This window comes from Nuphar pumila, chromosome 2, assembly GCF_984573655.1.
Source record: "Nuphar pumila chromosome 2, dmNupPumi1.hap1.1, whole genome shotgun sequence".
NCBI classification, from domain to species: domain Eukaryota; kingdom Viridiplantae; phylum Streptophyta; class Magnoliopsida; order Nymphaeales; family Nymphaeaceae; genus Nuphar; species Nuphar pumila.
The window spans coordinates 46339641-46356837 of NC_143250.1; the positions used below are offsets into that span (position 1 = coordinate 46339641).

The 17197-nt window shown below is 36.4% G+C and overlaps 1 protein-coding gene across 2 annotated transcripts in view; it reads left to right on the top strand.

Annotated features, from left to right (window-relative positions):
- The window catches only part of LOC149845409 (mediator of RNA polymerase II transcription subunit 13-like), a 154299-nt gene that overhangs the window by 39848 nt on the left and 97254 nt on the right, over positions 1 to 17197 (top strand). The window contains exons 11-14 of one of the 2 annotated variants that reach the window (XM_089995739.1): positions 2183 to 2242; positions 16017 to 16095; positions 16228 to 16569; positions 16648 to 16731. In XM_089995739.1, the coding sequence (XP_089851865.1) occupies positions 2183 to 2242; positions 16017 to 16095; positions 16228 to 16569; positions 16648 to 16731 (565 nt within the window). The remainder of the gene's footprint in view (positions 1 to 2182; positions 2243 to 16016; positions 16096 to 16227; positions 16570 to 16647; positions 16732 to 17197) is intronic. The other variant, XM_089995740.1, reaches the window with a different exon arrangement.

A 17197-nucleotide genomic window follows, 5' to 3' on the forward strand; every position in this document is an offset into this window, starting at 1 on the left:
TCATCTTTCTCTTCCCCTCCAGGTCAGCAATAAATCGAGAACTTTCTGCATCATCACATCCTCCTTGCCCTCCACGACCATGCCTTCTGTTCATTCATTTATTTCCTATAATGAATATATTAAAAAAATTAAAATGTTCAAAAACCTTAATCTAATATATATATATAGAAGAAAGTAAAAATAAAAAACATAATATGCATAACATATACCTTGCCTAGGTCTCATGCTAAAGAAACAATCAATCCGACCTTGAGCAATTGATTGTCGCTCTTGTATATATGCACTAGTTCTACTAGCTTTGTTGGATTGATTTGTATCCTCTTTAACCTCAATTGTACGTATGATTATCGGAGGCAATGAAACTCTTGGTTGTGCATCTTTGGGTTTGGAGTTGAAAATAATGCTTGATTGTTGTGCACTATCATCCAAATTTCTTCAACGCATGTCCTCTAATCTCAACGTATTTTCTTCTACAATAGGAAGTTCTGAATTGATATCCCATTTTCCACTAGGTCCTTTGTAGCGATTGATGCACCTTTTTATAACAAGAATACAAAATATGAATGCTAAGTTGCTAGCAAATAATCAATGATAGATACATATTTTATAATATAGCAAAACAAAAGTAAAACACTTTAATTATATCTGTCAATCAATCGAAGATTGGAATGAATATACATCAAGGTATCAACACGATCTTCATTGAGCCTATTTCTTTTTACATTATGAATATAGCGATAGGTGCTCCACACTCTTTCTGCAGAAGATGAGCTAATAGGTTGAGATAAAACCTTAATGGTTAATGCTCTCAACTCGGGTTTATCACCACCATAAAAACGCCACCAATTAAAGACTGTCGTTGTAGGATTCAATGCATCTATTCTTGCTGCATTCTTATTAAATCTTTCACTTCTTGATGTAAAAGCCACCAGTTGTGACCTATAAAGTATAGAGAGCTCTTCATTTCCAGTAGATATGACTTCAAGCGTGAGTATTGCACCATCTAATTAATCATTGTCCTTTTCTGCAGAAAAAATGTTTAACTTAACAAGAAAATGCAAATGAAATAATAAAATAATAAATTCATTAAATGTTAAACTTTATTAAATGGATAAATTATATTTTTATCAGGACAAATTCGTTTGACCCATCCTGGTGCTGAGATCTTGAGATACTCTGACTCGTAATATTTTGGAGTAAGCATGTGGGCTAGACTATGGAGAGATACATTCATTCTATCCCATCTATTTGAGACAATTTTATGAATCTTTTCATACAAATTTGGTTGTCCTTTTAGATTGTCTTTGATTTCTCCCAACATGTTGTCCGTGCCTTCATACACTTCACCAATTATAGGGCCTTCCTGATCGCAAATTGTAATCATCTTGTAGATGGGTTTTGTAATCAATAATGCTAAATGAACTGAATCCCATTATTCTTCATCAAGAACAATCGTTTCTGTTGTAACAACCATTTTTTTCATAGTCTCACCAGTGCATGATTGTTTCCACTCGCTCCATCTATCTGATATGACTGTAAGCCTCAAGCTCTTCCTCACATCAAGCAAACATTTCAAAGTAGTATGATGTGAAGCAAATATTGTTTTTGCAATCTTTATTAGGTCTAATTTTTCATTACTTTTAAAGATTGCTAATGCTTTTGAATGATTGGTGATATACTTCACAATTTTTTTACTTTGCAAATATGTCTCTCCCAACTAATTAAATTCATGTGCCAAATCCTTGAAGATCAAATTAAGCCAAATCCTTGAAGATCAAATTAAGTGTCTGCACAATACTAGGTGACCAAAAAATATACTTATACGTTTGTTTCAATTCTTTTCCAGCTAACTTGCAATTTGCTGCATTGTCTGTAATCACTTGCACTACATTAGAAGACTCCACAAGTTTAAATCCCGTCTTAAAAAACTCAGCAATATTTGCATCTGACTATTGCACATTAGAAAAGTGGTTCGCATATAAGAACATCAAGCTAAAACAATTTGATGTAAGTATATTTATCAAGTGTTTGTTCTTTATATTTGTCCAACCGTCTGAGACAATGAAAACTCTTAACTCCTCAAACTTTTCTCGAAATTCACTTAACTCTCTTTAAACACACTCTTTCTCACTGTCAAGCAACGTTGTTCGAGCTTTTTCATATGATGGGGGTTTATATCCAGGCACTTTACTAATTGCAGATATCATCTCTTCTCAAAAGGGTGATCAAAGCACATTGAAAGGTATGCCATTTGCACAAAAAACCTGATAATTATATGATCTACATGGTCTGTTTCTACCTTTTTAAAAGTATTGCGAATATCAACTGTCTTTCAGCTTCCACTAGAAGATGTAGTCATACTAATAGGCTTCGATTTATAAATTTTTGATCTGTTCAACTCAAATGCACTTGATGAAACCTTCACTCGTTGAACTTGCCTCTTAATTTTTCTTGTCAATTCTGCATTTTTTGCAACTGCATGACAAAAGGCAATCCCAACACTTTGTCCCTTTGGAGCTCCCATGAGATATGCAAGAACTCGAGTATATTACCCATGATAAATATTTTTACAGTGTCTGCATATAAAAACCTGAGTTCCACCTTGCTTTTCTTGCCTACTCTTCTTTTGTTTTAATACATGGTGCCATAGCACTCTTGTTTTATGCATGTTAGGTGGTTCATCATCTGAGTCATCTTTAGAAAAGTAGTCATCCAAGTCATATTCTTCTTCATCTTCCTCACCAAAACAATTTTCTTTTCTGTCATCAAATTGAAATGGACAATCATTGTCATCATAATTGTGTAGTTTGTGATGGTCATTAGTGAAGCAAAGAACATGCAAATATACCTGCATCATAAAAGTACATGAATCAGTAAAAAAACACTTTAAAAAAGCTATTATTAACAACAAAGGATGGAGAGTAAACTGTGCTTGCTTTTATTCATTTGCCTAAATTTATTTGGTTCACTAGCTCAACCATGATACAACCATATTTTGTAGCTTATTTTTTAAGACTAAAATTTTCATGCATCTCTCCTATGTCACATGGATACTTCATTTTAATTGCCGCTCCATAACCCTTTTTTTTACAAGTCATATTGGAAACTTCATAAAAATGGCCGTATCCTACCTGTAGATGTATCCATGTGACATAGTATCTCTATGTTATGAAGCGGTCTTGTTTGGGAGATTTTTCATATTTTATTTGTCAAATTTTAGTAGCTTACACACAAACATATGCGCATGTAAGCATGTACTAGCATGTCTAAGAGAACTACAAAGAGGTTGTGAAGTTGCTGCATTGCGTAAGACTAAAATTAATAAATACTGGTATTATCCTAGTGTTTTAGCTTTTCATGTTTTAGGTTGTCTAAAAGATTGTGGGTGTGAAGGAATATAAACAATGGATCTTGAGAATGATAGAAGATGTCTGGAATCTATTTTAGAAAAAAATCACTGCACTTTGGGAACAACATAAAGATGGGCCAGGTGATGCGTATCTTCCAGGAATATATAACAACACTAAAGTTCAGTTGCTTGTGCAACAGTACATGAAAGATTTGTTTCACGATACTCTAGGCTTTGGTGCTGCCAAAATGATAAGGTATGTATTTGCTACATCACAAGTATTGTGCATCCCTCGGCCTCGTGGGGCTTAAGAGATACATGGTTAGTTCGCCTAACCCCAGCTTGCCTTAATAAAAACAAAAGAAAAGAAAAAACTTTGAGGGCTTACTTTCTCACCCCAGAGTGTCGCCATGCTTGGCTTACCGTGAGAGAAATTTAGAGAATCGAGATAGAGAGAGTGAGAGGACAACGTACCTGAACAGATTCATCGCGTGGAGGTCACCAAAATTTCTTTCGTCATCGGAATTTCTTTCGTCGTCGGAAACTTGAGAGAGAGAGAGACAGTGAGGAGTCAGATGCGAGGTGAAAAACAAAACCCTAAGCCCCTTTCAGTTTTGTGTTATTCACGGGTTTTGTACAATGTCCATTTTGCCCCCTTATTAATAAAATTTTATCTTTAGTTTTTTTGTTTTTCATGAGTTAAATTTTTTTCTAAAAAGGGAAAACTCGCCTTTCTCTTAAGCGTCCCCCTTTAAAGGAGGGCACACTTTCTAAATTGAAAATGCGCTTCCCCAAGCATTTTAGAAGCGCCGCGTTTTGCGCTTCCAAAGCACATCTTGGGGAAGCGCACTTCCCCTAGTCCATAAGCATTTTCGGTAACTCTGGTAAAGATCGCCTCTCCTGTGGCCCTGTCCAATCAACTTTCCTGACTGGAGATCTTGCACGGTGCAATATTTAGATGAGAAAGAAATTTTGCAATCAACAACAAACAACAACAACAACAACTACGCCTTCATCCCAAAACAATTGGGGTCAGCGATATGAACCAAAAGAGAAATTCATTTTGGGTCTTCCACATGAATCCTTTTCCTCCAATCATTTCTATCCAACGCCATGTCCTCGGTGAGGTTCAAAGCATTCATATCCTTTCCTATCATCTCCATCCAAGTCTTCCTAGGCCTACCCCGACCTCTTTTAACTAATATATTTTCCCATTTCTCCAACCTTCTAACTGGAGCATCATTAGGCCTTCGCCGAATATGTCCAAACCACCGTAAACGATTCTCTCGCATCTTATTTTCAATGGGTGCAACACCTACCTTCTTACGTATCTCCTCGTTCCGAATCTTATCTTTTATTGTATTTCCACACATCCATCTAAGCATCCGCATCTCAGCTACACTCATTTTTTTGAATATGATGTCTCTTGGCAGCCCAACATTCCATACCATATAGTAAAGCGGGTCTAATAGTCGTCCTATAAAACTTTTCCTTCAACCGCAATGGCATTCTACGATCGCACAGCACTCCAGTTGCACTTTTCCATTTCATCCACCCAACCTTTATCCTATGATTTACATCTCCATCAATTTCTCCATACTTTTGAATGATGGATCCCAAATATTTGAAATAATCATTCACCGGTATTTCTTGCTCACCAAGCTTCACTACACTCCCATCACTACTTCGTTGCTTACTAAACCGACATTCCATATATTCAGTCTTACTCTTACTCAACTTAAAACCTCTAGCTTCCAATGTCTGTCTCCATAATTCTAACTTAGCATTAACCCCAGCTCTAGACTCATCAATCAAAACAATATCATCAGCAAACAACATACACCACGGTACATTTTCTTGATAAAAAATTTGAGAGACAGAAAAAAGATTTAAATTTAACTTTAACTTTGGAAAAACTCTTATTGTTGGGACAAGAAATTTGAGATTTTTTTGAGTCAAGTGTTCCAATATTCTTTCGTTTTAAGGAGGTTCTATCGGCCGTTGAAACATAAGATAAAGTGGAATTAGTGCGAACTTCAGAGAGGACATTCTTATAAGGGGTCATATGAACGAAAGCACTCGAGTCAAGAATCCACATACCTGAAGGACATGAAGAAGATGGAATGGCAGCACCCAACATAGGAGAGGATTTGAGATGTTGTTGAAGTGCCTCCGATATTTAGTTAAGTGTGTCTTTGATTTCTCCATTTTTGTTTGATTTTTTTTTTGGTGTGATTTCTCCAACGAAAGCGATTTTGCCTTTAAACTTTGGATATGCCGATCTAATGTGTCTCTGTTCATTACAATAGTGGCAAGTAACACCCTTCTTGCACCCGCTATTATAGTTGGATCTACCATTATATTTATTTTGTTTTACAAAGTAGGGGTGGGGTGGGGGGAGCTTATAGGTCCTTACATTAGAACCCAAACTAGTAACAACCAAAACATCATCATACTTATTTGTCATGCCAAGGCGGGTTTCCTTTTGACACACCTCGACAAGTACCTAGCCTTGGTTCTATGAAGAAGAGAAGACCTCACTTGTTCAAATTCCTGTCTTAGATCATGAAGGAATTGAAAAAGTGTTCATTCTCAATTTGCTTTTTTCTATCTCAACATCTTCGGAAGCCACCCATTTTGGCTCAAGGAGTGCTAATTCAGCCCAAAGAGGAGACACAATACTAAAATAATTCCGAACACACATGTCTCATTGTTTAGTGGATCTAATCTTGTCTTGACAAAAATATTGTCTAGTAAGATCCTTAAGAAAGAACCAAGCTTCATTGGCTTTTTTAAATTTGGTGATGTTGTCACGTATTTTTATGTCAACATTGTTCATAAACGTTATTTTTCAATTCTTCTACCTTTATTTGATGTTCTTTGATGACTTTATTATCATCATCTCCAACAAGATCTTTTTCAACACCTCCTTCGACTTTGGTAAGCTTTAATGATGATTTAAGAGTAGTACAAATCACAAAGCCCCAAAGTTTTTTTCCTCTAAAATGAAAATGATTTTCCATGGCCGAAGCCCACGTCAAGTAGTTGCTTCCTTGAGTTTGAAGGAGAGATCCACTCTTGATTCATGCTTCATGACGAAAAAGGGATAAAGAGGAAAAGAGGAAGAGAAGACAACACACCTTAGTCACGATCTTCACTCCTCCAAAAGCTAGACTTTCAAGATCAAGAGAACCCAATGAGCTATGATACCGTGTAATGAAATCAGGGATCACAAATGATATCCCTAAACACGCAATAACAAGCCACTAATGGGCAAGATACATAAAGTCATAAGGCTACTAATGGGCAAGATACATAAAGTCATAAGGCCACTAATGGGCAAAATACATAGTCACAAGATGTCTATGCATAATAGCACAAGAGAGCATAAAAAAATGTATTTTATTGATAAAATGCTCTAAAGAACAATACAATTAAGAGGGGACAATGTCCCCTATTTATACAACAAAAGGGAGCTCACCAAGGGTCACATTTGTGACCATTGGGGAGAATCCCAAGAGTTCTATAATATGAACAATTTAGTCCATGGTCAAAAAGTCAAAAAAGTAAAGAGGGAAAAAGTAAAAAATAAAAAAAAAGAGAAAAGTCCCTAATGGGCTGTGCGAAGTACATATGATAAAAAAATACCCCTGAGGATTATGTTAATATACAACTATATATATATATAAAATATCCTACATGAATACGTAAATGCATACATTTTAACATATACCTCTCTAGTAGCTTCTATACAAATGCGGGAGTTGGCCCTCAAGAGGTCTTTAAAACCCAAAACGGAAGAATTACGATTCAGCCCTTTTTTTAAGTGCGTTGTCTCTGGATTGTATATGGGCTTGTATCGTACAATACATATGATACCAATATGATATGCACTCTTATCATGATACAAGTGCTTATTGTATCGATTTTCTTCATAGCAATGATACATATCTTACTGTATCATACGGTACAGTACTCACCTTGGGTGTATTACTTTAGTGAGGAAATACCCTCTTGTATTTTCATTATTTTAAGGGCATTTTTGTCTCTTGTAATATTGTTGTAAGAGTCAAATTAAGAGGGTCATTTAGTTCTACTTTAAATATAAAGTTAGAAAGGGGGATCAACCCTCTTTCATTTCTTTTAATGAAGGTCTCTTCATGCCTTCTCTTTGTGTTCTCTCTTTTGCTCTTCAATTTTTGCTTTGATAGATAGCACATTGTGACCTTGCCATTGTAGAAAGAATCAGCAGTATGGCATGCAGTCTGGGGTTTCCTACAATGGTCATAACTTTATTGAACCATTGTTGTGTAGACAAAGTGGTCCCAAATTAATGGGACTTATCCTGACTTCGGACAACCCGAATGTTATCTGTTCAGTTTGGCAGGGAGGGCTGAAAGGATATAGCATGACCACTTGTTATAAGGAGCTTTTGCTTAAGTGGAAGAGTTTGCTAGAAAGTGGGGATAGTAGGGAGCACAATACACATTGTGGTAGTTTGAACCAAAGTTCATCTTGCTGGTTTCAGTGAATTGGAAAGCTTGTAAAGTGCCCATCTTCAGGCATGAGTGCAGTGCGAGGCAGCAGGGCTCTATACACAGATACAGCGGGCTGGTGTGATCATCGCAAAATTTTTCCTCTCTTGTCGTTTCTCTCTCTTCCTTCTCTATTCTTTTCCAACCTCTATTCTCTCCTTTTTGAAGGAAGAAAATAAAAGACAGAAAAGAAGAGAGAAGAGAAAATAAAAGAAAAGAAAAGAAAAGAAAAGAAGAGAAGATGAATTATTTTGCAGGGTCTCACTTACCTTAATTTTGAAAACATTTAAGAGAATAACTCGCTTCCGTTTTGAAATATTGCGGGAAAATTGGGAGACGGGATTCGCTCGTCGGTACGAGGTTCGACCGTTCTTGGCGCCTTTACCAGGGGTAATCGAACCAAGAGTCAAATTCATGCCTTTTTGCTTCACTAAAAGATTATCTAAAAATTTATTCTAAGTCTAGATGCACAAAGAATCATGCTTGCGCAAATGCAAGGATGTATGCTCTTTCAAAAATGATTTTGGAAATCCCCAAGTGTTTCTGATGAATAGAGTGAAGAAATTGTTTCTAACTTAGAACTTAAGATTTAAAGTTCCAAGTTTTGGAATAATCAGAGTTTGGAAAAATAAATCTGGACTTCGAAAGGAATGTTTTTGAAGTTGAGATAAAAGGAAAAGGAAATTTCAAAGTCATAAATGGACTTTGAATTAGAATTTTGAACCTGGATGAATGTTTGAAATAGAATTGAATTCTAGCTTTGAAGTTTGAAATCAAAATGAGATTTTGAAAAATCCAAATAGAATTGAGAAACAGAATTGGTTTTTCGAATTTTGGGAATTAAGATAAACTTGAATTTTAAAATATGGAATAAAATGGAATTGGATTTGAAAGTTGGAATTGGGAATTGAATTTGATTTGAAATCTGAAATTCAAGATGAAAGTTGAACCCAAAGTTTGGATCCTAAACAGAAATTGAAATCCAAGATGAGATTGGATTCTGGATCCTAAAATGGATTTTTGGATATGAAATCTGAGTCCCGATGATGAAGTTGAATTCTGGATCCTAAAGAGAATTTGGATATGAAGTCTGATATCCAAAAAGTGGAGTTGGCACTTGGAAATCCGGATCCAAGTGGGGATTAGGATCTAACTTTGGATTTTGGATTTTGAAAGTCCAAATGAGACTTTTGAATATGGACCTGGGTTTTGAAAACCCAGATCAAATTTAAAACTTAGGAAGATTTAAGTGTTGAGATTCGGAATCAATCTCAAACTTTGAATTTGAAGAAAAGAAAATAAACTTGATTTTGAATCAGAAGATGAATCAGAAACTTCAAAGTTAAATTGAACTTTGAAATTGAATTTTGAATTGAATTGAAAATTTGAAGATTGAATACAAAAATGATTTTGAAATTTCAAAGTCAAATTGGACTTTGAAATTGAGCTTTGAAATGAGATAGAATTTGGATTTGAAATAGAAACTTGAAGAAAAATATTCAAAATCACTTGGATTTTGGCAAAAAAGAATTTTGAGAATATGATGCGATTCTATCCTAAATGATGAATGAATTTAAAGAATTTTTGTAATTGGATTTGAAAAATCCTATTTTATTCTTTAAGTGAATTAAAATAAGATTGAAAATATAATACATCCTTGACTATGGTCATTGAATGTATTATAAAATAATCATATTTAAATTCAGATAAAGAATAAAACATATTTTTGGTGCTTTTATAGAGTTTAAAATGAAATTAACTCTCAATATATCATGACTATGACCATTGATATATGTATTGAATTAATTTTAAACTAAACTCTGATAAAAGAGGAAAATATTTTAAGAAAATATGATGAATTTTGAAAAGGATCCAGTGTTATTCCATAAAAGATGAAAATCCTAAGTCTTGTTCACATCCTGACTATGACCATTGATGCAAATCATCAACTTAGAATTTAATCACCTCTTATTAGAATGGTGCACTCATTCGTGTTTCCCATTCGTGAATTTTGAAATAAAGGGGAAAAATGACATGAAAACAAATGATTTATGATATTTACAATGTTCATACATCCTGATCTATGCTAGAAATGTAGAGTTCTCATTATCATCTTACTATTATGATTGAAATTGAAGTTCAAATCCCTAATCTAAGGAGGAAATCAATGTTTTATATGTATTTCCTGGAAAACAGAGTTAGTACAAGGCAAAACATAAAAGATTATACCATGTTAAAGACCCATATGCATATAGTCACGCCTAGGCTAATGAAGAAAATGAATATGCGCAGAACTAGGCTTATGCTAATGAGAAGGATATGCATCTAAGTATATATATCACTCATATATGATATGCATATGTGATAGGCACCTGCATAAATGCAAAATTTTATGCCTACATGCAAATGGAGAAATCTATATATGCTTGTCTAATGATGATGCATAGATCTATAAAGAAGTATACATGAGAAAGCATGTGCCACACCTTATACTAATGGAGAAGGGTATGAGATGAAACTCCCAACAATCCGTTGAACCGTTGTAGAAAGTGTGAAGTCACAGCAGTTCCTTGAACTGCTATGAAAAGAAGGACTTTACATTAGTTTACAAAACTAATGTGGGTGCACAAAAGGGGACGACAACCGCAGCGGTGAAGAAGACAAATGGAGCAAATGCTGGTGGCCAGATAATGGAAATGTAGAGGTGCTGAAGGTGAGGTGATAGTGCAGGTGCAAGATGGTGTGTTGGAAGTGAGGTTTAAAACAAAGGTAAAACCAACATAAACTTTTCACCGAGACACATTTTTTTTAAAGGATATGATGACATATAAACCTTTATAACAGAACAGGAGATATACAGCTGGAAATTTTTATTAGGATGCACAATATAGGTAAAGCAAATACCAAGAATTTCCAGGAAATCCATCCCTAATAACAATGTCTGGGTTAGAAAGCCAAAATATTACCAAGTTCATCTTGGAAGTTACTACCTTAGCTCTGTAATAATCTCCCATCACAGTGATCGGATTCTCATCATTCTACCTACAAAAAGAAAGCATGCCCTGTCCAGCTTGCCCATAAGACAGACTTGTGCTACTGCAGGTTGCTTGAAACATTCAATGAGTAATACCTCTTTAATTCCTTGTTATCAATTAGCATGCTTAAATATGAGATGACCACATGCTTTATTTGTCTAATTTCAACATAATAATAGTGTTCCAGGATGTGCACTACTAATTTGCAAAAGATTGTCTAGTCTCAAACTGCAGAGGACTCGGGGGGAACAAGAACAATTGAATGTATTAAAATGAACATCAAATTTATAATGAACACAATATTTCTGCATAAAAAAAATTACCAAAATTATAAAACATATAATGTACTGTACCAGGTGGAGACGTGCCTTTGTCACATACACAGGAACGTAAACCACCCTACATCAAAGTTCCAGGATGTTAGAAGAATAATTTGGCTACATCAAGCATCTTTAGGAAGAAAAGGCTGATGATGATCTTGCTAACATTACAAGAAAACAAGTGGAAAGAGCAAAAATAGAAGTTTTAAACCTAAGTAACGGCCCTTAGATTTCATATAGGATTCTGTGCAAGAGGAAAACTTATCTGAAGAACTGACAGTTTATAAGGCAGCAGTACAACCAACCCAAAGAAAATCCATAACATCTAGTCATTGCATTCGTGCCCGAAAATCCTTCAAATCAGTCACCTTTTCAACGAGCTGATCGACTGTTACGCAACTTTCAGCAATTTCAATGAGCTGATCAAGGCAATTAGATCAAGACCTGAAGCAGACTTTCTTATCATGCGAACACCACGACTTTCAGCAAATTATCTTCACTGTTGCATCCATGTCGTGTAAGTCCTCCTTTTCCAAACATCATCAATCAGAATGTAACTCTGTTCTGAGCTATTTAGATGCTGAAATGGTTTCCGTTGTTACATTGGAGGGGTAGCTGTGGTAGATAAGCGGAAGTCGGAGGTACAAAATGCTACCAGATCTCCTTCTTAGCAGATCATCCATGGGTGAAAGGACATTCAGGTCAACAAATTCGTGGATTATCAGAATATGCCCAGATTTCAGAAAGTTGTTTCAATCCCCCACAATGCAAATTTTGTTGCGCTGAGTAACAGGGAATGATGGAATGTGATGCTATTAATGTAATGAAATCCTAATGTGGATCTGATGTTAGTGGGTTAGCAGGGTATTATTGTGAGGGATGTAGTGCAAAAAAAAATGAGATGGACACTACTACAGTGAATAAGGGAAAATGAGATCACCATGAAATGTGAAACGATTATTATACTGAACAGAAAAAATTGCACAAATGCTAGAAGTGAATGTAAGAATATGCAGAAGATGCAAATAACACTAAACAGAAATATTATATGAAGTCCACTATAGCTATGCTACATCTATTTGCAGAGGCTGACGATGAACATTATCTACCACTCTTCTAACAAGATTGAGGATCTTCTCTTAGACACCCTGTATCTCAGAACCAAAGAAACAGCACACCAAGTCATAATTTAGGCCAAAGAAATTCGACTTGGATACCAATGAATGAGCACAAGGCCGAGGTACACGAGATAGCTCCTTATTGAGACTATGCTCAACGGGGTTCATGACAAGATCAGAGGTCAAAGACATCTGCTGTCTTGAAATTGAAATCCTCAGGGCACAGTTTTGCAGTAAGTAGATCAAAATAGAATAGAGATCTTCAATCGAAATTATGGGTGATTTTTAACAACAAATAACAATGTTTAAAACAAACTAACAAAAGATGGGGTGGAGTGACACTAACACACATAATGATAGAACCATAATCAAGATAAATGACTAACATTGGTTAATGAAACAGATGGAATGGATCAGAAATAACTATGGGAAACGAAATATAATAATGAAGAGAATGCATGGCAACCAAATAACGAATGATACAAAGTGTTTTGCATCGAGAGAGCTAAAAAAAATGCGATTGGCAAGCAAAATGGTTATAACCATGGATAACATATAAGATCAAATGAAAGACTGCTGCTTAGAAACCCGATCTGATACTAGATCAGATCGGATGTCACCATGAAGATTACTTCTGGATGCAGGATGGTGTAGCTTACCGAATGAAATGTTACGAACAAATGCCACAACAGTGATGTAATCAAACTTGTATCTAAATCCATAAATATGAATGCAGAGAATACAGAGGGATCGGGTAATGCCATAGTCGATGCAGAGAATATCAAGAATAAAAAAAGGATAAAGTGAGGACACTAAATCGAGAAAAGGGAAAACTCACAATAAAAAAACCAAAAAAACAAAACAAAAATGAAGGAAATATAACAAACCAATACCCTTTGAATACATTGGAAATTAAAAGAAAAAAAATCTAAAGCATGAGAGCAATGCATTATGAATCTATTAAGAAAATCTTTGTAGCCTCCAGATGCAGCAGCATCTGTCATCGAGGCAATGTTGATGTTGCAATGGATATCATCGAGGCTGTGATAGGCAGGTCGATGATATCAAAATGCTTTTAGTAAACAGGGAAAAGGAAAGAAATCACGAAAATGCAGTAGGGAAAATAGAAAGGGAAGGAGTACCGAAGGACATGGAAGAGAATACGGTACTTACCTTTCACTGTTATCGTTGGGGCTGAGAGGAGTAGCTCCTTTACTGGCGGATCGAGCCTTGGCTCTCTGTTGTATAATTGTTCGGTGGAGCCAACAGTTGCTGAGACCAAGGTTTCTTCAATTGATCGAGAGGAGAGGGATCGAAGGCTCAGAGGGGAAGGAAGAGTGCGGGATCCGACTCCTTCAATTGACTAAAGGTAAAAAAAGAAGATAGCAGCATGAAAGAGGAAGAATCGAGAAGAAGAAGGAGGGTAATGGTGGGGTGAGAACGGATCTTGGCGAGAGTGAAGAAGGATGCTGCATGAAGAAGGGTGCGGGGGTGAGAGGCGATCCCTCTGCTTCCACCACTGAGGAGGGGGAACGGATGGCTTGAATCTCTTACGTTAGGGTCGACTTCTCCCGGTCGATGGGGAAGAAAAAGCTTAAAAATATGCAAAGGGGAGAGAAGAATAATACGAGTAAGAGGAAAAGGGAAGGAAGAAAGAGGCGATGGAGGGGTGAAAACGATGAAGTGGGGTTTGCCTTTACCGATTCTTAAAGAGGAGGAAGAAAGGACTGGAAGGGAGGTTCGTTGGTGATGGGTGGAGGAGAATCCAAGGGTGGTTGGCGATTGAAGGTGGAAACGAAAGGGGGATGGAGACCATGGAGGATCGGAGGGTGGTTCTGCAAAAGGGGTGAAAGAGGCGGTGGAAGCTTCGTGAAGAGGGAGTGAGAGGGCGGTCTTCGCCCTTTCCTTTCTTACGAAGGGTCTTCAAACCCTAAAAAAGATTTGCAGAGGGGCCCTTTGATTTTCAAGATTTTACAAAGAGGGGTCTCCCTTAAAACGGTTTTCCTAAAAGTGGTTCTTATATAAAAAATTGATTTTCAAAAAGGGGTTTTTAGAAAAAGGATATTTTTAAGAAGGAGGTTTTCAAAACTTTTTCTTTTTCTATATTTTCCAATTTTTTGGTATTTTTTGAATAAAACCCTATAATTTACGAGAAAACAAAGATTTAAAACAATTTTTTTTGTATTTTTGAGAAGTATTTACAAAAGAGGGTTTTTCTGAGAATTCAAGGCTATTTTGGGGAAATTTCTTCAAAAAGATGAGTTTGGACCCATGTTTTGAGAAAATATTCGAGTTCTAAACCTCGAATCGAGGAATATAACACGATGGATCCAAACGAATACCAGACAAACTGTCTGAGCCTTTCAAAAGGTTATTTCGATAATTTTGAGAATTTGATTTAAAAATTGGATGACAAAGCTCAGATCTGGATTCTGATATCGGATCCGGATCCGAAATCGAGTCAGAGAGGTAAAATGAATTTAATTTCAGTAAAATTTGAGAAATAAAATGGAATTTAGATTTTAAAAGTGACTCAATTACTCATAAAATGGGGTCGGGGGCAAAAAAGGAATATTTACAATATTTTGAAAAATTTGGGGTGTTCACAGCTGGCAGTGGCTGTCTTGCATAGGGGACTTCACACCAAGGATGACATTGGAGCCATCAATTGACATCCCACCAAGTTATTAATTGTCACTTTTATTAAATATTTATAAAAATTGCAAAACTGCCCACATAATGTCATGTACAAATCTATTAGGATTCTAAATTTGTGGTTACAAAATACATACTTGCGTGAGTGCGTGACATGCACGTGCACCCACTTGTGTGTGTGTGTGTGGAGCTACTCTTTGATCAGATTGACCAGATGCCTGATCTAGTGGGCACCACAATTTTTCTGATTTTTGATGTGATGTGATAGGCAGGTTTTAATAACTTTAATAATCTACAGCTCACCTTTCCCCAAGTTTCATAACTCAAAATGAAGTCATATTTTTATATTAAGATGATCCAAAGTATGATTCTTAATAGGAAACCGTGCTGAACACTCGTTTGTGGGGCCAAATTGAGTAGATAAAGCACCTATGGTTTCCAACTAGACAAGACAATTTGGTTGATTTGACCAAATAATTACTGATATATATTTAGGTATGTGTGTGTGTGGGTTGCTTGTGTGTACGTGCATGAGTGCATGTTCGTAGGTGCGTGTGTGTGTGCACGTCTATGTGGTGCATGTACTTGCATGTGTATGCATGTATCGTTTGCATATATCCTGTGACACGTATATCCTGTCACTCATGCTGTCCTAAATTGCCTGCATCATTAGGCACCAAAAGATTCCTCGCACATTTTTTTGAACTGTTTAGGCTATTATGCTCTATCCGTATTTTGGCCTGCCACTTGAACTACGACATTTCCTATTAATGCAGCTACCTCGAGGATTTAGACCTAACTCTTTCGTGTTGCTAAGCTTGGGACTTGCATTGTAAAAAGTTGGACTGTTCAAGTTACATCTCAAATAATATCCATGCTTTATTTTGTAGATCTTGTTTGCTTGCTTCTAATTTGCAAGGATTTGCAATGACACGCCTGCCTCTTTTTGCCTTTTCCTTCTCCTGTGTTTTTGCTTATGGGCAATGAATTTGTGTTATTGGCAGTTGTTGTTTCTCCTCATGGAATGAGGGGCAGGCTTACCGGTTGTTGTCCAGGTGATCTTGTGAAGCATGTGTACGGCAGGTACAGTGTAAATGAATTATTTACCGAGTGGGCAGCACTTTACATGATATTCATATTGCTTACATGGCTTGATGAGTTTTGAGTCTATTCTGAAAGTTTTCTTACCATTAAGTTGATTGAAACAATGTGCAGCAATGGTAAATCCTCAAGCGGTTTTTTAGTGGCTGGCATGCCTTCCTGTGTTACTCAATCTTCTGGTTGCAAGCTCCGTGGACATAGTTGCTATGCAGAAGTTAGTCTGGATTTTCCTTGCATGGAGGCTGAAAAGATGTTGCAAGAAAACTCAAATTCCCAGTTAAAGATTGCCAAGCATGATGTTGCAGAAAAAATATCTTCAGGCATGATTGGAAAAGGTGAGCAGAAGCAGGGATCATCAGATCATGTATCGTTTCTTGAGAAAGTATTTATTTATCCAGCTGAAGCATTGCTGGTCCCAGTTCCACAGACAATGTTGGCTAGATCATCTCTGAGAAGGCATGCCTCTTATTCTTTATTACTACTCATCCGTGTGTCATTGAAAAATTGTTAACAATGCACTTCTTTAAGCTGCAGATTTTGGTTGAGAGATTGGGCTGGTGCATCAATGCTTGAAACAGGCCCACTGTCGGATTTATTCAGTTCGCTGCCCACTCAGTGGTGAGTAGGTGTATTTAATGCCTCTTCGTTGATGGATGCATATGTTCTGTATGGGTTTTCTCTTCTATTACATAAATAACTTCATTCCTTCTGTTTATCTGTGTAATCATGGTTTATTTATCATATCATGGCAACAAGGGGCTAATACAAGATTTGTTGCTTGGAGGCCTTCAAAAAACTTGAATGAAGTCTGGATCAGGTGCTATCACATTGCACAAAAAATGTGCTGCTGCACCTTACAGTATGTGGACCCTGTGTTTTCTAACTGGTTCATGGCCTGTTCTATGGGGTCAGTTAACAGGTGTTGTCTGATCAGGTGCAGCAGCACATTCTTTTTGTGCAACGTGATTACAACTGATCCAGACTCTGGATGGTGTAATTTATTGGAAACTTATTCTGGCGCTTCTGAACATATGAAAAGGGTTATGAGGTCTTTATCGAGGCCAAAGGCTATGCCGGAGGTTTG